This window comes from Meriones unguiculatus, chromosome 19 (assembly GCF_030254825.1).
Source record: "Meriones unguiculatus strain TT.TT164.6M chromosome 19, Bangor_MerUng_6.1, whole genome shotgun sequence".
In the NCBI taxonomy this organism is placed as follows: Eukaryota; Metazoa; Chordata; class Mammalia; order Rodentia; family Muridae; genus Meriones; species Meriones unguiculatus.
Window position 1 is genome coordinate 11,622,399 of NC_083366.1, and position 24,878 is coordinate 11,647,276.

The window sequence follows — 24,878 nt, forward strand, 5'->3', positions numbered from 1 at the left end:
AGTTTTGCATCTACCTCCTATACAGCCTTACATTTTCAAAAGGTAGGTGAAGCTTCATAACATCTGTGGACACTTGGAATGTTTTATCTTTTCAAATGCACCACTACCAAATTACTTAACAACTTTCTCTCCCCTTTTGTCCCAGAATATTGCAAGCTGGATGGAAAGGAGGGGCCAAAGAAATGTAGAGATGACTGAAACACAACTGGCTTCCATGCTGCATTGGAAAGGTGCGTGGGGTGAATGACAGGCTTGGCTGACGGGAGTGGGAAGTGACGTGAGCACAGCACTTGCGTACCTGGCATGTCGGCATTCCAATGCGTGAACTGCACCTGCTCTTCCACCGTCCATCGAAACGTTCCTTTGTTTTGAACATCTGAAAGTCCTGTCCAAAAATATTTTTCAGGCCTCAATCCAACCAAACTAGTCAGGAATGCTTGTTCATATCTTTAAAAAAATTAAATTCAACTAAACTTTAGAAACATTTATGTAAATTTCTTAAATGATCAACATGAAAAGTATTTCAATTGTATGTCTGAGTTATGATTTAGTCGATAACTCAAACATACTGCATTATTATTCTGTTGCTATTTCCTCTAGATTCCAAAATTCTCTAAGGCAGAAGGCATCTCATAGATCTAGGAAGCTAAGGAAACTTAGAAAGATCAGGAGGTTTATGAAACTTACAAGACTCATAGGGCTTCTCTCTGGGATTACAGAAGCAATAGATAATTGCTAGGAGCAGAGTCTTTGATGGAGCTACCTATAGGTTCATCAAGGAGTGTCAGAGATGCAACCTCCATGAGTCACCACCAATGCTGTGGTGGGCTTTTGAATCACTCATGCCCATATATGTAACCATTTACTCATCCTCTTCCTATAAGTAAACCCGATAAATTCACTGATTCACCAAGATGGGCCTGGGTGGAATCATTTCACTGATGATCTGAAGTAAGTAACCATTTCATAACTTTCCAGAAAAAAGCCACACAGTAATAACAGTTTTACACCATTTAAATTATAATGCACTTAACTAAGGAAATGCAAGCTTTTGAAGAAAAAGTCTAGCTGAGTGAATCAATCCATTCAGATAGATTCAAATCATTCTTTTCTGCTCCTTACATTGGTCTCTCTAGCTTCCACAAAATTTAAGAGAATTTTGAAACTACAAAGGAGAAAACTACAGCAGTTTAAAAAAAATATTTGAAACAACCAGTCCACTTTTCACACAGGCCAAGTGTCCTCCTCAATTCTTGATTACAGAGATAAAGGGGCAGTAGAGTCATCAAGGGTTATAAATTGGGACCATCACGTTTCACTCCCCTTCACTTTGTCAGGCAAAGCAACAAAGATTTGTCTTAGCTAAAAAAACACTTGAAACAACATAGGCAACTTAGGCAGAAATGTCTGTGAAAAGAGGCACTAAGTTTTCAGGAACATAGAGAGCCACAGAGAGAACCAAAAGGAATGTGAACACTACTTAAAAATGGCAGATGTTTTATTTAACTGTAGACCAAATAATTCATAAATACAGCAAACAAGACACTATGAGGACAATTTACTTTTTAAAACATAAAAAGCAAATTTAACGACAGTCAGTAAGTTCATAAATACAAAAAGCACAAAGAAGACATGAAGAATAATTCTTTTCTTGTACATGACTCTTTTAACCAACCAATCACAATGCAGGCCATAAGGTATCCCCATGGGGCTTAAATAATTCACCTTCTCTGCCCTGAGAGAAGACATTTCTGTGTTCTTGTGGTCAGATGTTTATATCAGCATCTCATTGCTGTGAGAGGAACATAGAGGTTGAAACCCAATCCTCTGATAGCTATTTTTATCATGAGATTTTTTAGTATCAGCAGGACTGTGGATTTTGAGTCTGCCTTGAAGTAATGAAACCACACTTAATTTTTTTGAAGTGTCTTGAGTGTGTAATCCAAGCTTTGCAAACAGTAAGTTAAAAAAAAAAAAGAATAAGTAAATAAATCTCAAATATGGATGGGACCTCAGTTTCATTTTTAAAAATCCTCTCTAAGCTCTTGATTTTCTTGGCCTATTAGTCTATTAGCCAAACCAGGAAAAAAAATAACTAAATAATTAGGTGACGAAAATAAAAGAATAGAAAAATGAGTAGACTATTTGCAGATACTGTGATATTTACTTGGGATGTTAGGGTCTTAGATCTCTGTGACTTTGAAGCCAGTCTAATCTACACACCAAGTTCAGGCCACCCAGGACTGCACAGTAAGACTCTATCTTAAAAGCAATATTCTAAGTAAATAGATGCATAAAAGTAACAAAGTGATCTTACAATGTTTTCAATTGAGCCTCCAAATAAGAATATTTTAAACATTTTCACTCTGTAAAACAAGGCTCAAGATCATATATAATCTACTTCAAAATTTGTAGCATGTTAATCTGAGATCTTTTTCTTTAACATCTTCACTATTTGACTTATTTTAGAATATTTAAAATAATTACATACCTGTCTTCAACTGTTGTTAAGTAAGCTTTCTCATTGGTGCATGTTTGGTTTGCATCAGCAAATGTTGAAAGGGTGTGTCCAATCAAGTAGCAGTAAAAGCCATGCCTTTTCCAGCCCTATAACAAACAGATGAGAGGATTATCAGGTGTATGTATTAGGATATATTTTAAAAAGGATTCCTTCATGTACCACAAGTTGATGAAGAGGAATGTCCACCGAACACAAATCAGAATGCTATTAAACGTGAGAGAAACTGTTTATGCACGTGAATAAAGAAAACATTACAAACTTGTTCCTCACACGACAAATAATGACAAGAAATGAAAGGAAAGCTGTCCTCTTGCTTTCTGATGCATCTTCCAAGAAACACTACTTGTGAAATGATTCCTGAAGAAATCGAGTGATACAGCTCGGAATTCATTTCACATGAGATAATCCCAGAAAATATCGTGAGGAACTGTAACCTTAGAAGTCCACTGATGTCAAAGGCAGAACATAAAACTACTGCCTAGCCATCGGAGAATAGACTCGGGCTACATGACTAATGACATTCTTTCCACACATTTCAGATATACGAAATACTACATAAAATCATGTACATAAAAATCAGAATTCCAGGAAAGAGTTTGAGAGGAAGAGAGGAACTCTCGAAGTGCTAAAACCAATCTGAAAGCGAAACCTGTGGGTCCACTAGGAGCATATGCAGACTGAGGTCTGGGGTCAGTGTCCTCCGTGAATGCTGCGCTCTCACCGAGTTTGGCCTTCTTTTAGGGCAAAAGAAATAGAATATTAGAGCTACACCACTCTAAGTTAACAGGTCTGTTATCTGCTTGGCATGCTAAATTCCAGGAAAGAGTCTTAAGTTTCAAAATAAATGCCATCCAGGTATGCCTGTAACGCCAGCACTTGGGAGACTTTTAAAAGTCAGATGCCAGCCTGGGCTATACATAGCAGAACCTTGTCAAAAGCCAAAAACCAAAAAGGTAAGTGACTGTATCTCAGTAGTCGAGTAATCGCCTCGTGTTTTCAAGGTTGTGGGTTTTCAATACAATACTGCCAAAGTCAATCAATTGCCAAGTCTGTGCTACTTCACTCTGTAAACACTGTGAGAATCCATAACTGAATGACAAAGTAATATTTTGTCTCCTCAAAGAGAATTCATAGATATTTTAAGAAGAATACAAAACTACATAATAGAGAAATCTGTACAAACAAAGCCATTGTGGGAATTAGCAGATGGGCACTAACTCACAAACAAAAATTAAGTGAGAAAATGTCTTGTTTCAGTAAGGATCACTGAGTTCACATAATAGAACAATCAGAAGAAAACTGTATTATACAAATAATCCAGTTTGACATGATTTAACAGCCAATGATAAAATAAAGACCAAACTATGAAAGGTTTGAACCAAAACAGAACTTCTAAAGAGAAAAAAATAGAGAAATAAAATTAAAAATACAAGAATCAGATTAAACAGAATAAATAGGGTTTCAGAGAGAATTAGTCAATCAGGTAGAGGGATGGGACGGTAAAAAGAAGCTTAAAACACATTTACATGAGAATATAAACACTAGCACTATACGGATACAGTGCCTGCAGAGCAGGTGTGAGGCCTGGAGGTCAAACCCGCATGATCCATGTGAAAGCTAGGCAGGTATGTCAGCCACCTATGACCCCCAATCTCAGGAGGCAGAGACAGGAAAGCCCCAGGTAAGACGACCAGCAAGAGTAGCCAGAATTAGTAAGCTCCAGGGTTCGTAAGAGACCTTGCTTCTGTAAATAAAAACAAGGGCAATCAAGCAAGATCGCCAGCACTAATTTAGGTCACAGACACCACAAGTACACACACAAACACACACACACACACACACACACACACACACACACACACAGTGGGTAGTACATGGTATTTGAGGAATTAGACCCAAAGTTGATCTCTGGTCTACACACACACACACACACACACACACACACACACACACGCACGCACACGCACAAACACCAGCACACACATGTTCATCCATATGAACATGCACACAAAAAGGAAAGAAACTTTGTAACTTCTCTGGCTAAAATTTCTGGATGCAAAATTAGCAGGAATTTTGACCGCTGTTAAGATCCTTCATGCATTCCTCACATGCTGTGACTTTTCTGCTATCTCCTGTTTTTCTTTCCATCTTATGTGCCCTATACTAAGTTATGCGTCAGAAACTATCTCGTGTTGTCTGTTCCCAGACAAGGTGACCACAGCATAGCACTGAAAGTGTTATGAAAATACTGTTAAGTTTTCACTTTGCCTTTACTTCAGGAGAAGTGTGAAAGTACAAAAGAGGAAGATGAGCTATTCCTCAAACAGGAAAATAGTCACATAAGCCTACACAACTATGTTTGTACTTTCTTTATGCTTTTAGAAATCATTTACAATATATATGTTTTAGTCTTCTAGAACTCTGTGTCTGCGTTTCTGCGTCTGCTTCTGTCTCTCTGTGTGTCTGTCTCTCTGTCTATCTCCATCTATCTATCTATCTCTAACTCCCCAAAAGGTCACAGACTACCTATTCTTGCACAACACTTCTGAAGTCTGTCTTCATCTCATCACCCACCCTGATTCACCTTATTCCCAGTTTTCTTTTAAGTTCTCACGGCATTGCAAACAAAGCCAAGGAGCAAGTGTGCCCTTTCGTTAACTGGACACTACCTCAGGAGACTTCAAGAAGGATGATGGGAGGATCAGACACAGCAAGACACAGAGTATTTATACAGTTGGGACACTGGCCTTTGATGATAAGTAGGCAAAATAAAGCCTGTTGTACCAATTGAGCACAATCTCAATCATTGTGCTCCGGCTGTACTCACTTTCCGGCAGCCTCTATCTGCCTCCTCGGGCACTGGAGCATGAGTTTGTGATGTCATCTTACAGATGTAGCCCAATGGTTGCTCACAGGCTCTATCGGCCCAGTACCCATCCTACAGAGCAAAAAGAAAAATAAATGATTATCTGTTTTAGGACCTTGGTGCATTTGTTTTTTTTGGCACTGAACCCAGGGCCTTATATATGCTGGTTAAGGAAAGCTGGCGTCTACAGACAAATGGTACACTCATGTCTGAAATTTAGAAGCATATTTGGCTCTAAGTATACAGATGTGAAGAAACTGTAGGTCAAATATGGTTCTTTATCAAAGCAACTACGTGGAGGGAACTAACAAAAAAAATTTAATTTCTTACAAGTCCTTATCGCAAAATGCTCACTGTTGGTTCATATGTAGTATCCTCCCGAGTCAAGTTACCCAACTGTGTATAACCCAGAAAACATCCCTTGCCAGCCAACGAGAGTTAAGAGAAAACCTGAAACCACAGTAATAGCTCCTTCCTTCTCATCTAGTTGATGAGGGTCCTTGGGGATCGAGGTTAATCTTCCACCTTGTTTAAGATTTTAACACCTCCTACTCCCTTAGACACATCAAGCTAAGACCTCCTCCTCTTTCCCTTGATAAATATTTTGAAAAATGCTTGTATTTTATTTATCTTTAATTACTCTGCAATCAAGTTTCTAGCCTGACAGCCACAGCAATGGCCATAAACTGCAGATTTTTCTCTTCTGCTCCTAAGAATAATTTCTCTCGCTTCTTGATCCTCAAAAGCTTACTCTCCTACCCACTCACCTTCCTCTACTCCTAAATGTTACTCTCTGGCTTCTTCTGTCCTCTCCTTGACTAGATCACAACTACTCTGTTCTCAAGATTTCAATTCATTATAATAATTATTAAATAATAAAAATAGTAAGTAGAATGTATTAATAACACATTTGGGCCAAGAACTGTGCATAATATATTCATAAGGCTTTAAAATATTCATTTCCACACTTGAGATGCACACAATTATTATCCCCTATGCAAGTGAGGGAGGAATTGATACAAGTCTCATATCTACCATCTATTAACAGAAAAATATTCATTGATTACTGCAATCACGTTTACAACATGGAAGGAATCATTTAATACAAGACCTGCATGTACACTGAAAATTAAAATGTGGCTCCTCAACTACAGATTCTAGAGTAAAAACAGAATCAATTAGGTCTACATTTTCTATTCAGAGCAACCAGCAGACAGTGTAACTGCTAAATTGTTGGACCAAATCATATACATACATAATACACAAATTATACAAAAATATGTTCTAAATGGTGTTGTGTGCACATATATGTATATACTTCAGAATTCAGCAGACAGACGTAATATTTATTAGTTAATGTTACCGTTTTAGCCAAAAGTTTATATCATTTATTGTATGGTCTTCTTGACTTTGCTAGACCATAGTGAGACACTCATGAAACTGAATTCAGCTGTGGCGCCACTTGAATCTCTACCAACAACAGAAGCAATCTCAAGAGACAGTACCCACTCAGGGGAAGGAGGTTCCTGGAACCATCATCAGGCATCAGCAGAGCGCCTCACCTTGCCCTTCATCACCACGCAGTCCTCCTGCCTGTTATTCTCATGGCTTGGTTCTCCACGAAGCCATTTAGTAAATGTCACTGGGGTCCCATCGCTCCACTCAAAGAACATTTGAATCTTGATGTCATTTAAACCAATCCACAACTCATCACTTGGCTCTACAGGAAGAAAAACACTAAGGGTTTATGTACAGATTTCCAAAAGTAATTAAGTACAAAGTCAGCACCCCTTCTAAAGGTCAGCAGCGTACCAGAAGGAGGGCACTGGGTTTGTCCACTGAGCTCTGCTACCCTGATCCTATAGAACTATTATAAAAGATAATCATCTACATGCAATAGATACATACTGACTACATATTATGATGTCAGTTTTAGCTTATCCCATGTTTTCTTTCCATTGTAAATGCCACTGTTATTTTTTAGTTACAATATTATATTTTATGGGAGTTATGAAAATGAAATGAGCAACCCTAATATTGTGAATCTACGTTTCTGTTACAAATAACTTACATTTCTGGAACTATATATATGATAGTCAAAGAGAGTCAAATATATAATAGAACAAATTTATAGTACGTATACACACGCACATACATATATACATATGGTAGTCAATGACAGTCAAATATATTATGAAACAAATTTGTAGTGACTGAAAATATCAGATTTCATGGCTATAAAATAAGTATTTCCAAATTTTAAAATTAAATGTTATACAACTCAATATCTATTTAATTTGCTTAACTGGGAACGACACTGCAGCCTTTGATTCCAAGCTTTCAATGTTAAAAGCCAATGACTTCAAAGAATGTAACAATGACACTGGGTAGAAAATGAAGAAAACTTCCTACAAGAATGTCCTTAAGTGGCTCATTTTCTTCCTCCTGGAGGTTGTCAATCAACTTCATTTTTGGAGAAGTCCTCGAGTGGCCTTTTGCCAGCTCTAGCAGATGTTTCCAGAATCCTGAAGCAAAGGGGATAGCACCAGGATGGGGCCCTCTTCCTTTCACTTGAGTTGGCAGATCAGAAGCTTTTGAGTAACAAACACAGGCTTCAAAGAGGCCTTATATACCCTCAAGAACTTGAGGATCCAGACCAATGCAAAATTACACAATTATATATGAGTTTTCTTTGTATATCTGCTTTAATTTCTTTATATTAGTTTATAAAGAACTATGCATTATTATGGCATTGCCACATATATTTTTCCTACCAAACTGTTTTCCTGTTGGATTCCTTGAAATCTACTAACATTCTATAAACACACACACACGGGTGTTTTAGTTTTAAATCAATTTCTATAAAACAGTTAAAGAAACTATATGAACTTGTATTCACTCCTTACATACTCAGGCTCTAGATTACCAACTTTGTACTTTAGTTCCATGACTAATATTAGAGTTTCTATCTCATCTAACTAAAATAATTTTTGAAAGATTTTATTTAAAAGCAATATCTCAGTTTTCTACTTTTATTGAGATTATTTTGTTCTGTTACATTAGAAAACACTGTACTGAAATATTGTAAATGATGTTGTTTAAATACTTTGTTTATATAACTCTTTTTAAAAAGATTTTCTTTTTCTTTTATGTGAGTTTTCTTTTTCCTGCATGTACATCTATATAGTAGGTGCATGCAATGCCCACTGAGGCCAGTAGAGGACATCAGATACTCTGGAACTGATATTACAAATGGTTGTGAGCTGCCATCTGTGAACCAAACCCAGCTCCTTTGCAAGAGTAACAAGTGCTTTCAAGAGCTAAGTCATCTCTCCAATCCCCATAACTCCTGTTTTCAATGGAAACTTTCCTAACTCATTCATTTGTTCTCGGGCTGAACTGAAGTGAAACCTTGGTCATGCAGCTTCCACAAATAACTGGCTATAAAAATACTTGACTCTGCTATAGCTGTATCATGTCATAAAGAGTAGGATGGATAGCCCTCTAGCATCTTAACTAAGCTGCTTCTAACACTGGTCCATTAGCTAGCTTCTCAATAGGCCATGAGAAGCTTGAGTGACTGTTATTTAGATACTCTCATTGTGATTACACTTCCACCACTTAATCTGAGTTTCCCAGGCTACATGAGCATAGAATAATTAGGAAGATTTTACATACTGCACGGGCTATTTGTGTGTGTGTGTGTGTGTGTGTGTGTGTGTGTGTGTGTGTGTGACAGAGAGAGAAAGAGAGATAACATGCACGCACACACACACACACACACATATGTATGTAGAGGCTACAGGACAAACTCAAATGTCTTTCCACAGGCTCCAAAAATTAACTTGCCAAGTATGGAATGCCAGGCTGAATACTCTGTGACCATCAAAGATCATCGTGTCTTCATCTAACTACCACCAGGATTACAGGAGGGTCACCACACCCAGGTTTTACTTATTTTCATTTAAGACAAAAACAACATTTAAATAATAATAAAACAAAAGCAAACAAACTGGGAGAGAACAAGAACAAACAGAAGAAAAAGACCCAGAGGAAAAAAACAGAAGAAGCACCACCTTGAGGATTCTGGGAATCCTCCTTTTTCTTCCTATGGGGCTGTATCCCTCAACCTACAGAACCTCAAGATCAGGTACTTAGGCAAATGGTTTCCATTGTTGTGTTAACAACAATAGTGTTTGCAAGCGTTTGACATCTTTATCTGCTCCTCCAGTCTTTTCTTCCTTGTAAGGTTATTAAGTGATTTTTCTTGCTCTGCACCCTGGTAAGTTTTCAGGCAATGTTGGTAAGGAAGTGAGGCACTCCATCACCAACATCCATTTCCTCTTGTTTTGCTGGGTGGAATTTAGGAAGAGCTGCAGCTGTTCAGCAGCCCCATCATGAGAGATGAAAATGATCATCATTTAGTCAGCAGGCCTGCAGGGGTCTGTCTTCCTGTCTCTTAGCCTGCTTTTCTCAGAACAAGCACACACATATGATTCTGCTCATCTAGTACCTTATTTCTGATTTTGTGCATTCTCTATATAGTCTGAAAAGTACATGCCAAAAACTGTATAAATTTCTTTCAAAGGCTCAGGACAGCATATTTTATAGTTACCTACTTCTTACTCTGTGTGACACCCCAGTAAAGAAAACAAAATCGTAAGTGTGAGGTGGTTTGTTTACAGATGTTTCTTGAGAGCTATAATACTCGCCTTACAAGACACATACACACACACAGAAACTCCAAATCTTACTCTGTGGCCAAATTAAACACAGACACCCTTCAATCCAGATTATGTGGGCAAATAATATTGAAAACCACCCATAAAAAGAAAGTATTATATTTCTTAATCTTAATGATACAATTACTTAAACTGCTACATAATCTTTGTTGGCAGAAGTAACATCTGCATTGCCAATCAACTATCAGGTTAAATTAATTAAGTGAGTCATTTCTAATTATATTCTCCAGATACGGGCGGAGAGGAGGCAGCCAAGATGAGCTCAGTGTCAAGGGCAAGTTTCTCACCATATCCTAGCTGGGAGAAGATGAAGTCAAACTCCTCAATGCTGTGAATACTGGCCAGGTCACCGCCTTCCTTCCGACAGGCTTGCAAGGCATACTTCTGGATCTTCTTGTCTTCTTTATGGATCTTGTAGCAGTGGCCGGCATAGGGCCACCACTGACTAGGGCAGCCAGTAGGGACATCACTTTCTAGAAAGGAAAAAGAAGTTTAGAAAGCATTTGAAAGAAGTTTGTCTAAATTTTCAACTACCCTATGTAAATATGTATATTATGTATTTAAATACCTCACAATTGTAGACATAAAAATAGCATTCTTCATTTTATGGCATACACATTCATAAGAGATATTGATATACGATATATATTGTTTTGTTTTAAAAGGGGGTGATTTTAAAAATATCTTTTTCTTTAAAATAATGTCTACCACCTTAGCTCACTCAGCTATCCTGGAAGCCATGGAAGAGAGTCCCCAAAAATTGTGATAAAAGCCAGGCACACCTGTAATCCCAGCACTTGGGAAGACAGAGGCAGGTCATTCCTCTGAGTTCGAGGCCAGCTTGGTCTACAAAGAGAGTCCAGGAAAGCCAGGACTACACAGAGAAACCCTGTCTCAAAAGACAAAACAAAACAAAAAGTTGTGTTAAAGAAGCTGAGGTATGGCTCTTCACAGCTGATGACTTCTGATGGCGTCGGGGTGGGGTGGGTGGGGTGGTGAAGGACTCCATTATCTTTAAGCTGCTGGCCACTGGGAATTTGACCATACTCCAGTGAGGATACGGGCAGCACAAACTGGATTTGGCAAATCTTGTTTTCTTCTTGTGGGGAGGGCACAAAGGTGGGAGGGTGGACGTGGGAGGAATGGGAAGGAGGTGTGATCAGGTGCACTGTATGGAACTCCCAACTAATCAATAAAAATTTGCATTGGAAAACATAAAATGAAGTCAGGACTGATGAAACAAGCGCAATGTTAGCACATATGTGAGGCCCTAGGTTCAAACCCCGGAGCCATTAATTAAGTAAAATAAAGACAAATGAGAAATATAAAATATAAAATGTGTGCCTGCAACAAGCCTACCAACAGATCACTTAATTATATCTGCTTGTCACCTGTGAACCTGAACCAAGCATCTGCGATGCACTGTTTAAGTATGGAAAGCATGAAGACAGACATTCAATCTGGCTTCTAAAAGACTGCAATACAGCTTGTTCTCATGGACCCTAAGGAAACTGCCATCCACTGGAGAAAGAGCAAGAGTCCTAATGCAGGTAGGAGACAGTGTTAAGAAGGGAGGAGGATGTGTGTGGACATTGTTAAGAAGGGAATACGAAGGGTGTAGATACCCAGGAACCTGTGCAGCCAGCCTGCCACTTGTCCCTCCAAACTAACCCAAGAGCAATTTTTCACTCCCGAAAGATGTCACCCAGTACTGTGGCCATAAAAACAGTCTAGGTTGAGAAGCTTTTTGGGCCAAACCTGCATTTGCCACAAGGGGGTTTTAAGCAAGCATATGAATCAAAGCACACACACACACACACACACACACACACACACACACACACACACTTTTAAACAGAAAGCTTATTAATACTAAATCACCCATCCCCACTCTATTTTGAACTAAGAAAGAACAGAGGCACTCTGCTTATCAGATACAGGCCACACAGAATCATTATGATTTAAGTAAATCAGTGCTGAACACCCTCACTGTTGCTATGAGACGTTGCGGTCAAGTGTCGTAACCTTGATTACATGCCGCAAATCTTTGACAGTAATGAGCTATGGGGAGCTACAGTGAAGATGTCTAAAAGAAAAGACACTCAACTCTTCCCAGCATGCCTTTGAAACTGGCGGGGGGGCCCTGGCACACAGCCAGCACAGTGAGTGTTAGTGTGAAAGGAAAATGATACTCCACTGGACATAAAGCAGGTTTCTTCCGCTGCTTTTCAGATATGTTTTACATAATCTGTGATATTGGGTTAGTTTATATATTTAAGCTAAATATTAAGTAATCTCGAAGGTACTGCCTCGTTTAATGCCTAAAACCAGCCCCTTTAATCACACTTGCACCTGGGTGGGGGAAGGGTGAGACAAGGTCCCAGGCAGTAGCTGAGGGTGGCCTTGAATTCCTGTTTTTCCTGCTGACTCTCACAGTTGGCTCTTTTGTCACTCTTTGGATGAATGTATCCCATTTCTTCTTAAGAGCAGAGACTGCCTGAAACTTCTTTGTGCACAGGCAAAATGGGAGAAAGTTTTAATTTATAACAGCCAAAGTTGTACTGCTGTAAAATAAAATTTCCTATTTAAAAACCTTAGTACAATTTCAATTCCTGACACTTTCAGGGGTTGCCAAAAAAGTTAAAAAGAAAGAAAGAAAGGGAAGGAAAGGGGTGAGGAGACAACAGGCAGGAGAGGAGAAGGGAAGTAAGAGAAAAAGAGAGAATGACTGAAGAAAGGTTAGCATAGCTATGGAGCCCTCTGGTGGGATGTCTGAATTTTTCTGCCTAGGAAGCTGAAAATAATGCCAATCAATGCTAAAGACTTCCAAAACTTAACAGATGACCCTGAAGAGCATTTTAAAGCATGACTACCGTGGCTCTAGCTCAGGGGTAGAATCGTTGTCTACTGTGCAGGAGGTTCTGTGATCAATGTCCAGCAGAACAGAACACACATAAAATCTGAAAACAGGAAATAACCAACCCAAGTGAAATGAACAGGATTCCCGTAAAACCAACGCAAAAGACTCCTTGTTTTTCAAGAGGATGGGTGGGCACTGTGCACAGTGTGGCTAGAACGCAAGCCACACACATCATTTTAGGCCGTAGCCAATAAGATAAAAGTGAAGCAATTCAAGGTCAACAATATAGTTGCATTTGGTATATCTAAAATATTATCATTTTGATACATGATCAGCTAAAATAAGATTGCCCATTTATCCCATGCTAAGTTTTGGAAATCCAATGTGTATTTCACACCTGCAGCATATCTCAGTTCACACTAAACACATTTCATTCAAACAAAGACCAAAATGGTTAGTAGCTCCAAAGCTGCCTATTACAGATGTGGAGACACGGGAACTATGGACACACAGGGAGCATGGCAAGGACTGAATGATGCAAGACTGGATTCCTGCCAAGAGGGTCACCAACCAGGAATGCTCCATTTTTTTTTTTTATGTGGAGTTGTGGGGGGTGGGGGTAGATGTTTTCAGACAGGGCTTCTATGTACAACCCTGGCTGTGCTGGAACTCACACTGTATCAAGGCTGGCCTTGAGAAACCTACCCGACTCTGCTGCCAGAGTGCTGGGATTAAAGGTGTGTGCCATCACACCTGGAAAATGCTACAATCGTAAATCTCTGCTTTTAGGGGTTTATGTATACAGTAGACTAATCCTAACGGTATGACAGTATAAAGATGGAAAGGCCAGTGCCAAGTGTAGCTGAGCACGCGAAGCAGGGTTAAGAATGGATTTAATATACAAGCTTGATTACATGAATGAGACGCTACAGAAAGAACAGTTAGCAACATTCACATTTCACAAATGAGGAACTTAAAACTGGTGGATTAGGCAATAAAGCCAAATTATAGGATTCTGCCTTTCATTCCAGAGAAAATTAAAAAAAAAAAAACTTCCCCAAAGTGGCAACAGCAGGTCTCTGAAGGAGAACTATGAGTTCTTCCAAGAAAGGTTTAGCCATCACTTCTGCAATAGCAATAGAAGACACAAGTTACAAGTGTGGCTGAGGTCTCCTCAGGTTTGTTCACTATCACTCTCGAAAGTCTGTCAAGTGGAACTGAAACCATGAACCACGAGCCCCCACCCACATCTCTCACAGGTCACGAGCCTGGGCATCCATCATGTCCATTAAACACTACAAACCAGGGACCATCCATCAGAGATCATGGACCAGAGCCCTTCACCATGTCTGTCCAAGAGCTTATCTGCTAAAACTGTAAACACACCTACTCTCTGATGTAGCAATTATATTTCTAAGAATAACACATTTTCAAACTGACATAAGGCTGTTCAACTTCACAAAAGATTAGAAGCAAAGTAACAGTCAAGGTTAGGAGATAGCTCAGTTGGGAAAGTGCTGTCTCCTTCCTCCCAGGTTCTAGAGTTTGAATTTAATACATATTAAAATAAAAACCATGTGCTTATAACCCCAGCATTGGGAAGATGGGAGATAGGAAGATACCTGAAGCTTCCAAGCCAGCCAGTCTAGCCAACTTGATGAGTTCTAGGCCAATTAAAAGGAGAACAGAATGACTGGGAGGTGCACTCTGAGCTTATAACATGTACACACATGCACACAAATGAAAACAAACAAAATTAATTTACCCGTCAAGTGGAATGATGAACAAAACTGCTGACTAACAAAGCCTTAGGATGAGGACTACATAAAAAGTATGCTGCCATTTTTTGTGTATATAAACATTGTTTTAATGCCTGTGAGATGTGGGACTAATTCAAATTATCCACAGCAGCAGACTATTTGCCTTGTGCCGGCTCTAAGAGAAGCTCTTTGCCAGCTGCAGATAGTTTAAATCTGAGGACTCTGGAGAGACAATAAATGCCAGAGCCCAGAGAGTGTGAAGTAACTCTGAGAAAGAACATGGCTGCTGCTGTTTCCCCCGCTGAGGCTACCATTACTGTTGATGCAGCGAGACAAGAAGTTGGAGATCTCCTGAAACACGGACTGCACTGGCTCCAAGGAACCAGAAAACACTAATCAGCAGGAAGCAGCTAAGAGAACTGTACCCCCTCTCCCACTAAATGTACCTTTTCTCTCTCCTACCTGGTGTTGGGGTATTGGGAGGGACTGTGGTGGAGTAGGGAGAAAGAGATATAAGAAGCATAAATAAAATATTTTCAAAACTAGCACCTAAAGACATTTGTACAAAACAGAGAAAAAAATAACTATAAATATATTTGCCTATACCCCACAGAGGAACTAGCTAGGAATATAAATACTCTAAAACAGTGATCTTCCAAGGAAACAGCCACGGTGGCAGAAATAAAGAGGTAAGAGGACAATGTTATCATTGATCATTTGGTGCCTTCTGAATTTGGAAATCATATTTAAAAATAAATGAAACTGCTTTTAGGAGTCAAGGGAGAAAAAGTAAAAACTGGGCTGTCTTAGTTATTTTTACTATTGCAATATTCCATTAAACAAAGATAGCCCCAGATTTCAATAGCCCCAGTCTATTGAAATCCCAAATCCCAAATGCCCCAATGACACCTGCTCCAGCAAGGCCACATCTCCTAATCCTTCCTAAACAGTTCCACTAACTGAAAGGGTGGGGGATTGAGTATGCAAACATTTGAGCCTATGGGGACATTCTCATTCAAAGCACCACATGGGCCATCAGGTTTCCCAAGAATGAATAGATGAATCAATCAATCAATAAACAAACCCATGTAAACCCTGGGTCACCCCTTCACAATAGGTGTAGATATGAAATGAAGGTTGTCTTTCAACACATTGAAAAGACAATCCAGTACTATCTTAGCTGTTTCAATTCTTCTACAGAATTATAGAATCACTCATTATTTACTATTTGACTGGTGTTAGCCTATACACAACGCTTTGTGGCTATGTTTGGTTTTTCAATCATTTATTCTACTGTGTGAAGATTTCAATGGAAGATGCTACATTGAACCCAACTTTATCTGTGTGCATAGAATAAAGTCGTTCCTTCCAGATACTTTATTCCCTAGTTTTAATCCAGTTTTGTCAGGTGTGCAGAAGGTATATATACTATGAATTTCTCTTTCCTCATCTCTGACATGTGAAAATAATACCTATTTTTACAGGGCTGGAGAGAGAAAATTCTTATTTATATCAAAACTTTTGCCCAATGGTCAAAACACTTCTTTATGTTCAGGAAACAGCAGACAGTAGTACTGACCAAAGAAAAGGATTTTTTAAGATAAATCATTATATTTATCTATTAAAAAAAATCAATGAACTCTCTAGAATCATTTTGTGCAATTTTGAGTTATAGTTTATGTATCTTTAACTTCTAATGTTTTATACATTTGATCAAAGAGACCCACTTACCTGAGGGAATGATAAATGGGTTCAGTGTGTTGTTGCCCTTTTTACAGATGTAGCCCAGCTTCTGAGCACACTCCAAGTTCTCCCACTTTGCATTTTTTCCAGGGTTTAGTGCCACACAGCTTTTGCCAGGTTCAGATGATGGACTTCCTTCAAGCAAATTACAAAGTTGAAGTGGAACCACTAGATTCTGAGAAGTGGATGGCCTGCACCTGCCAACCGCCACACCTCACGTCGTCATCCTTGGGATTTAATGGATCCCCACCCTGTCTTTTGCTACACATTCACAAACGAGTATTTACTGAGTGCAGAGCAAAAGACACGGCGGGCATCTATTAGGTCCTTGTTGCTGGCTTACTCCAAGGCATAAAATGTGAATTAGACAGAAGAATGGTTTCAAATAATCACCCCAACAGAGGATATCAGAACTTAAGCTTTAAACAACTGTGGTGACAGATGACATCCTTTGTTACATATAATAATTAAGTAAAAAAAAAAAAAAAAACAACATATGTTGCTCCGAGCTGGTCACATTAACGCTGTTAATGGCAACCTCCAAAACTAATTGAAGTTAACTGAAGAAATAGGTCAGATGACCTCTGTTAACCTTTCCCCATCAGAGAGAGGAGGCCAAAGTGAGAGATTAACAGGAGGGACAAACACAATGAAAGAAATCTAGAAGCTGATGTCCCACACTCCCAGAACTAAGATTCTTAATGCACTCACTGAGGAACATCATTTGGAGCTCTCTCCTCATCCGTTTCTTACAGGAAGCTGGTTAAAGAACCAGCCGGGTTGGCATCTACTACAGTGGATCCATGCATCCATCCCTACATCTTCTGACATGCCATCTGTCTAATGACTGAGTAATTTCTACAAAAATAGCTTCAATGTTCTAATTTCAAAAAACTCACTATTTAAGAAGGTGAGTTAGTGTTGAACCTGTTTCCCAGGAAGAAGGGAACATTTTTCCTTTCCATCATGTCTTCATGTAAAGGTAACCCCCAAACTGTCTCTGTGTGATGTGAGACTACAAGGGTTGGCTATTAAACTCTTTGTACACAATTCAATAATAGAAAAAATGGCCTGCTTTATCTCTAACCACTAGAAGAAGAATGAACTATGGTCCACCCAAGCGTGTAAGGTCATTTATGTCTATAAAGCATTGCATATATCAGAAGTATATATGTCTCCTATATATAAACACTTTTAAACTGAATTTTTAAAATTCAGGTAAGACAAGAGAATCCCAAAATTCAGGGAGGACAATGGTCATATAAAAAATTGAAAGCACTTAAACTTTGTAATAGTTGTCAGATGATCCTTTCAAGGGCAATGACAAAGTTAATACAACACAAAATACATATTAATAGTAATAATTCTACTGTCTTTGATTATACTTAAGAATAGCTACAAAATGTACTTTTGAATGTAAAACTGTAACAAATCAAAGCCACTGTGGAGAATGTAGACATCAAACAGCACTGTGTGGTGACTGTCGAGATTATCCTGGTGTGAGACAAGGCCTTACCCCAGGAAGCTGGCCCTATCTAAACATCCACCTTTAGAATATTTAAGTTCAGGTTGCACATTTCAAAGCATGATGGGAAATGAGTTTTTTTTTCCCTTAAGTCTCTTTGAACTCTAGCTGTAATGTAAGGAAGTTCTTTAAGATACCCTGATGAATTACCCTCAGCCAATAGCACTCAGTCAGGGTTAAACTTACCTGGGAGCCAATTCAGGTATCGGAATGGGCTGCCTCCACTCCACTGCCAACCACTGCTGAAACTCAGACTGTTGAGCCCAATCCAGAGTCCCGAGCTCAAGGAACTGGTCAATCCTACAGGGCAAAAAACCAAACACAAGCACAAAACAGGTATTCAGAAATGACAGTGTAATTAAATCCAGAACTAACTGTGTTAACCCAGTTTGTGAGAGAAGGTGCTGTAGAGATGGCTCGGTGATTTAGAGTACATACTGCTCTTTCAGAGGATCCTAGTTAGGTTCCCAGCACTCATGCTGGGTGGCTCACAACCGTGAAGAACTCCTGCTCCGGAAAGCCCAATGCCTTCTGGCCTCCAAATGCACTTGCACACTCACAGACTCTTTCTCACACACACACACACAGGATAATAACAAAATAATAATAATACTAAATCTGTTTCTTAAACTTGAGGGAAGTAGTGATTAACATTAACTTCCCCTAATGACCTAAAACAAGTAGAACCGTGACCTCCACTGACCGGTAAAGAAACAGGCAGAGTTCCATGAAAAGCTGGTAGGGTTCTGGCTAAGGTTTCCTCATTAATGTAATCATCTTAACCACTGTTTACGCTCCTGGGGGTATAAGCATTTCTTATGTGGACTTACTTGGGTTAACTCCGTACTTCCTTTGAGAGTAAAATTAAGATTTCTTTTATTTAAAAAAAAAAAGCTACTTTTTTTGATTTTTCTGTGACTGAAATTTTATACTAAACACTTTGACCTACGTGGTCTTAAGTCATTAGCTCAACTTTGTATCTAAGAATTTATTCTGAGAAATTTATAATGAGTTTTAAATTAATATTTGCTACTCTAGAAACAATGATTGAACTGAAAATTTAATATTTATGACAACGCAAGCAATGTTTTATTTAGGCAGATAATAAATAATAACAACAGTGAGTTAGACTACTGAAGCCTAATACAGAAACAAAAATAAAAATGCCACACAGACCTGCTAACATATTTCAACCTCTCACTATTTGTATCTTTTAAAAAATCAAAAGTAAGAATTTTCTAATCTCTCCAAATAACTTTAATAATGGGAAACAATTTTTAAATATATGCTTTTATTTACTTTTAAAAAGAAGTTCAAATCTGTATACATGTTAAAAATTTTTGCCAGTTTATTCTCACTGGTATCTGCCAAATATTTTCCTTAGTAAAATGTTTTTGTAGTAGGAGTTAGCAGCTAAGCACTTACAATATTTAGAAGCCATTATCTGTCCAAGGCTGAAAACAACACAGAAGAGGAGGCAGAAAGAAATGTTCGAGCAGAGGATGCAGAGATGTGCAGCACACAAATGGCTCCTGGACAGGCATGGCCATTGCACACACAGACTCACTGCAGCAGTGGTTACATCTGCACAAGCTCGGGTCCCTCAGGACGTCATCACGCAAAGCGGAAAGGATCATAGGGCCACAGCCTTCAAGAGACTACTGGCAATTAACAGTTGCTCTAGCGAGGGAGTATCATTCTCTTTCAGGGTACACCCACTGGTAAGTTGCCCTGGTTCCAGAAAATAACCTCCCATCAACAATCAGTCAAGAAACACCAATTAAACTTAGTACACAACACACAAAAGCAGATTTGGAGGTAGGCGGGGCCTTGCTGAGAAGAGATAAGACTGATGAGAACCTGGAATGCAATGTGTGACAATGACTAAAACTGATTTCACAGATGTATGAAACGGTAAAATGAAAAATTTTAATTATCTGTAATTTATACATGACAAAACAGTTTTGAACAATATGACAAAGCTAAATTTTGAACCTGAGTCTATATGACAAGAGCGCTGGGATTCCACAGTTTGGATTCAACAAAAGTTACTCTTAAGTATAGCAAAGCCACTGAAATGGCTACTAGTTTCCCAGTAGCTTATACATGCACACATTGGTGTCATATACTGAAGTGCCTGGAGGTGGGACCGATGACAATGCCAAGAATCAGATGACACATCTATTCACCCCAATTCCAAGTACACTGTGCTCTCCTGGGCAGTCATGCCTTGCAGCTTGCCCTCAACTTGTTCTCATCTCACAAAAGCAAAGAAAAAGCCACCCAAGGGTATTGGTAAGCTTGGTATTCATTAGTTCAGGACTGATTCATTCAGTCTGATTATCAAACTGTCCCCAGTAATGGAGGCATGACCTTTTTAAAAAATTAATTGATTTCCTCTGTTACAGCATCTTGCCCTGCCTTGACAGGAACTCACTAGGAAGACCAGGCTGGTCTCAAACTCACAGAGATCTGCCTGCCTCTACTTACCAAGCATGGGGACGAAAGATGGATGCTACCATGCCCAGATCTTACTATTACTTCTTAACATGAGCTAACAGTATGAGAAAAATAAAATAAAAACTGATATATACGTTTCAATGGCACTTCAAGTTCAATTATTTTTTAATGTGAACAGGTGTTTTGCCTGCATGATATCTGTGCACATGTGCCTAATGTCCAAGAAACCAGAAGGTCATTGGATCCCCTATTAGTGGAGATTTGGTTGTGAACTACTATGTGGTTGCTGGGAATTGAACCTATATCCTCTGGAAATGGACCAGTGATCTTAGACTACTGAACTGTCATTCCACACCTCATTTATTCTTTATCAGGCATTCTAGAAGAAAAAGTTCTAAGAGCTAGCACAGTTCTCTCAGAAATATTATACTGGGGGAAGCATCTAGTCCAGTTACTTAATGGAACAGCCAGGACAATCAAAGACAGCCAGGTTGAACACTTTGGTGAAAGTTAAACAGTAGCTGTACAGACTAGAATCAGAACCCAACATTAAGCTGAGTAGTTCCAATGGATTTAATCCCTTTAAAACTTAAATCTCCAGGGACTGGAGAGATGTCATGGTGATTAAGGGCACTTACTGCTCTTGCAGAGGACTGAGGTTCAGTTCTCAGCATCCACCTGGTAGTTTACAACCATCTATAATTCCAGTTCCGGGGGAGCTGACTTCCTCTCCTGACTTCTTTAGGCACTAGACACATATGTGGTACACATACATTCATGCAAGCAAAATACTCACACACATAAAGTAAAATTAATAAGTCTGAAAACAAAAAAAGTCATCAAGAGGGGAGGGCTTCCCATTGTCTTAGATCTGTGTTATAAACATCAACTATTCTTCATTAAAATAGGTAGTGAATTTGTGTTATGTCATTTTACAGTCATCTGTGCCACCAATAACTCCTTTTATTTTATTTTTATACAGTATTTAAATTATATTGAGTAATATATCATCCCTTTAGAATGAATAAATCAGCCCCTTCATACAAGAGAAAATATGTTTCCAGACTATGCTAAGAAATGTTCAGGAATCAACACTGAATTGATATCATCCTTTATATTAAGACAATTAATGTTGAATGTCAGATTTTTCATGAATTCTAACACAAATAAGGTTATAGTCACTTGAATAATAATCACTCCCATATTTACAGGACGATATACTAGAGGAAACGCTCTTTTAAAATACCATTTCAAGTTGAGTATTATGATGCATGTATATAACCTTAGCACTCAGGATGCTGAGCCAACAAGAATCAAGGGTGAGAGACTGAGCCAGGCAGAGTGGTACAAGACTTTAGTCCTAGCACTCAAGAGGCAGAGGCAGGCAGATCTCAGTGTGCTCAAGGCCAGCCCAGTCTTCAAACCAAGTTCAAGGACAGCCAGGACTACACAAAGAAACCCTGTCTCACACAAACAAACAAAAAGGCTCAGGATGACATCCTGTCTCCAAAATGGGAAAATTAGTAGCATTTTAAAATGTAAATAAACCTATTACAAATAGGCTCTAGCACTTTAAAAATATTAGCAACTCCTCTCCTTGGCAACACAGTGGAGCTGGCCCTGATGGTGAAGGCACAGGTGAGTCATCTCTGAGAGCAGGAGAGCTGTCCCAGCCCCTCACAGGCTTCAGCAACTGGGAGAGTGGCCCCCACACCTTGGCTGGGCAGCACAGCGGACCTGGCTCTGGAGGTGTGGATACAGGTAAGCCAGCTCTAGCTCCAAAGGCATCAAGAACAGAAGAGGTAACCCTGCTTCCTGCAGATGGTGGCATTGGGTGGCTGAGTGGGAAGAGTGCTGAAGAGTTCTCCCTGGTGGTGCAGACAAGGGAGAGCCAGCAAGCTGTCCAGCTCGGCTACTACCCAGGCCCAGATCCAGGGCTCTGAGGTGGCCCATCACAAAATCTGTATCATCTGTACAGGTGACATATGACGGGGCCAGTCCCGCTGTAACAAAGCCTCAGGATCCCCATGACACAAGGCAGCAATGGGATGAGCCAGGGAAGTGCTGGTGAGGACACAGTACTGATGGTGCCACAGAAGCCAGAGCTCTCAGGCAAGACTGATGGCTTCTTGCAGTGAAGATCTGGAAGTGAAGATGTGTGGACAGGGGCATGCTGTGGGACACGCTGTGACACACTACAGCTTCCACGATGAGATTCTTTGTTTGGGACCAGCCTGAGCTATATAGTAGATACCAGGCCGGCCAGGACAAGATTCTGTCTCAAAAACAAACGAACAACAGCATGAAGTTTTCAAAGACTATTCAAAAACAAAACAAACGAAACGAAACCTCACTGACTGGTAGAGTGTGTTTTGTATCAGGTTTGAGTTAAAGTACCAGGTCTGACGGGATGGGAAATGACTGCATCTGTTTAAGGAGACCACCCTCGGGTGGACCCCGAACCCTGAACCCCATCAGCTTCAGGGGGCTTCTAAGGTTATCTTCAGAACTGAATTGATACCATTTAATTAGGCCTACAAGACAGTAATGTGCCCAGTGAATTCACATGATGCTTATCATTCCCACGACTGTTAGCAGCTACATGTTGAACTGAGATTAGTAATTGTGTGATTTTGGAACAAAATCCAAGTCTTGTGCTAAGTGTATCGTTTAAAAGCCTGGCATCTGTGAGCTTCCGCCCTCAGCACAGAACAGATAAATCACTGAAAGCAGATGTACACTGCACCCTCTCATGCGTTTGTATAATTTTATAAAGGATCAGACTGAGAATTTTTATTTTAGCTATACAAAGCATCAATTATCAATGCCACAGGATTTCTGTGTGTATTATTAATAATTATATGATTACTCATACTTTGAAGTTTACTTTTGAACTTAGTTATGGTAGAATCTGCCCGTTACACTGGTAATTTGATTTTTCTTTCCATCTGCATATCCCATTTGTTTTCAGGCGACAGTACAAAAAATGTTGGTTTACACATGTGCGTACACACTCATGAACATGAGGTAACAAGCTAAATTTCACTTCCTTGATCTCCTTTCAGTTCTATAAATAATCAAATTCCACATAGCTATGAATCGGGTTCAGGAAGTGTGGATTAGATGGAGCACACTGACATATTTCTGGGGAGAAGCTGAAGCAAAGAAGATAGAATAGCAGGGGCCATGTGCAAATAAGCATCTGGTAGAAACATGCTGCCCTGGGGGTCGTACGAAGTCAGATTACAGGTTAGGAAGACATTTGGTTGTGCAAGGAGATTTTGGTGTATGCATTAAGGCTCTCCCTGGAGTTTTGGGTATGCAGCTTACTGCTATTTTATGAGACTCAGGCAGAGTAAAATGGAAGACGGAGATGGACTCTAACCAAGCCCTTTATATAAACTTGAAACATGAAGCAACCTACCTCAGTTTTAGCCCACTGATCTGTTATCTCCTCCATAAAGTGGGATATTTATTTACAAGGTTAATATGAGCTTACAAAGTAAATTCCAGTGTCTGGCACATGGCCCCTATCCAAGAAAGGGCAACAAATTTGTTTCTTTATGGCATTCTCTTTGAAGTCCACACTGGCCTCAAATTTGGGATCATCCCACCTCAGCCACTGAGTGTGGGGACAGGTGCCAACGACCACATCCATCTTAACAAGAGTCTTTAACCTCAGAGTCATCACTGTGGAGTATGCACATTTAAAAATCCTGTTGACTTCCCAAACTCTTTGCATAAAATACACTTTATATCTGCTATGGGCTATTTTACATTTTGAGTGTGTATTTCTCCAAACAGAGCATATCACCAATATCCATCCACCACGCCATCACTTCCTAGATTCCTCCTCAGTACAAGCCAATGCATGCCAAATACTGTGGATATCTTTCCTTGTGAGAAAAGGAATGTCTTTCCTCTGTTTAAGATCTGTTAATGTTTCCTGTCAGATAACCTTTCCTCGTGGCATATTATTTTTGACTTACAGAAAGGCAGGAAGTACCCTGGCTCCCCAGAATAGCCACTCATATCCAGATTCTACTGGAAATCTGCTGACTACATTCTGGAAGTTGAGTAAGATTCAAAGAAACATGTGAAATGAACCCAGCGCTGTCTCTCGTTCTACACCGCCACCTTACAGACTGAGGCGATAACTAACTTCACTTTTATCAACTATAACACTGGGGCTGGCAAGATGGCTTTGCAGGAAAAAGCACTTGCCACCAAGCTGACGAACCTGTGTTTGATCCCTGAAACCCACGTGGCAGAAGGAGAGAACCAGCTCGTGCAGGTTGTTCTTTGACTTCCATACCCACACCCACATGTATACTAAATACATAAACATAAAAGTTATAATGAAGAATCACTACACTGTTTCCTTGCAATCTACTAACTCTT

At 39.5% G+C, this 24,878-nt stretch overlaps 1 protein-coding gene across 1 annotated transcript in view; it reads right to left on the reverse strand.

The window, feature by feature from the left end:
- Positions 1-24,878, reverse strand: part of Mrc1 (mannose receptor C-type 1) — an 83,675-nt gene that overhangs the window by 35,088 nt on the left and 23,709 nt on the right. Inside the window, exons 5-11 of the mRNA XM_060373007.1 lie at positions 18,204-18,317; positions 16,481-16,627; positions 10,417-10,602; positions 6,950-7,107; positions 5,349-5,459; positions 2,492-2,607; positions 299-447 (exon numbers count right to left, since the gene is read on the reverse strand). Coding sequence (XP_060228990.1) covers positions 299-447; positions 2,492-2,607; positions 5,349-5,459; positions 6,950-7,107; positions 10,417-10,602; positions 16,481-16,627; positions 18,204-18,317 — 981 coding nt within the window. The remainder of the gene's footprint in view (positions 1-298; positions 448-2,491; positions 2,608-5,348; positions 5,460-6,949; positions 7,108-10,416; positions 10,603-16,480; positions 16,628-18,203; positions 18,318-24,878) is intronic.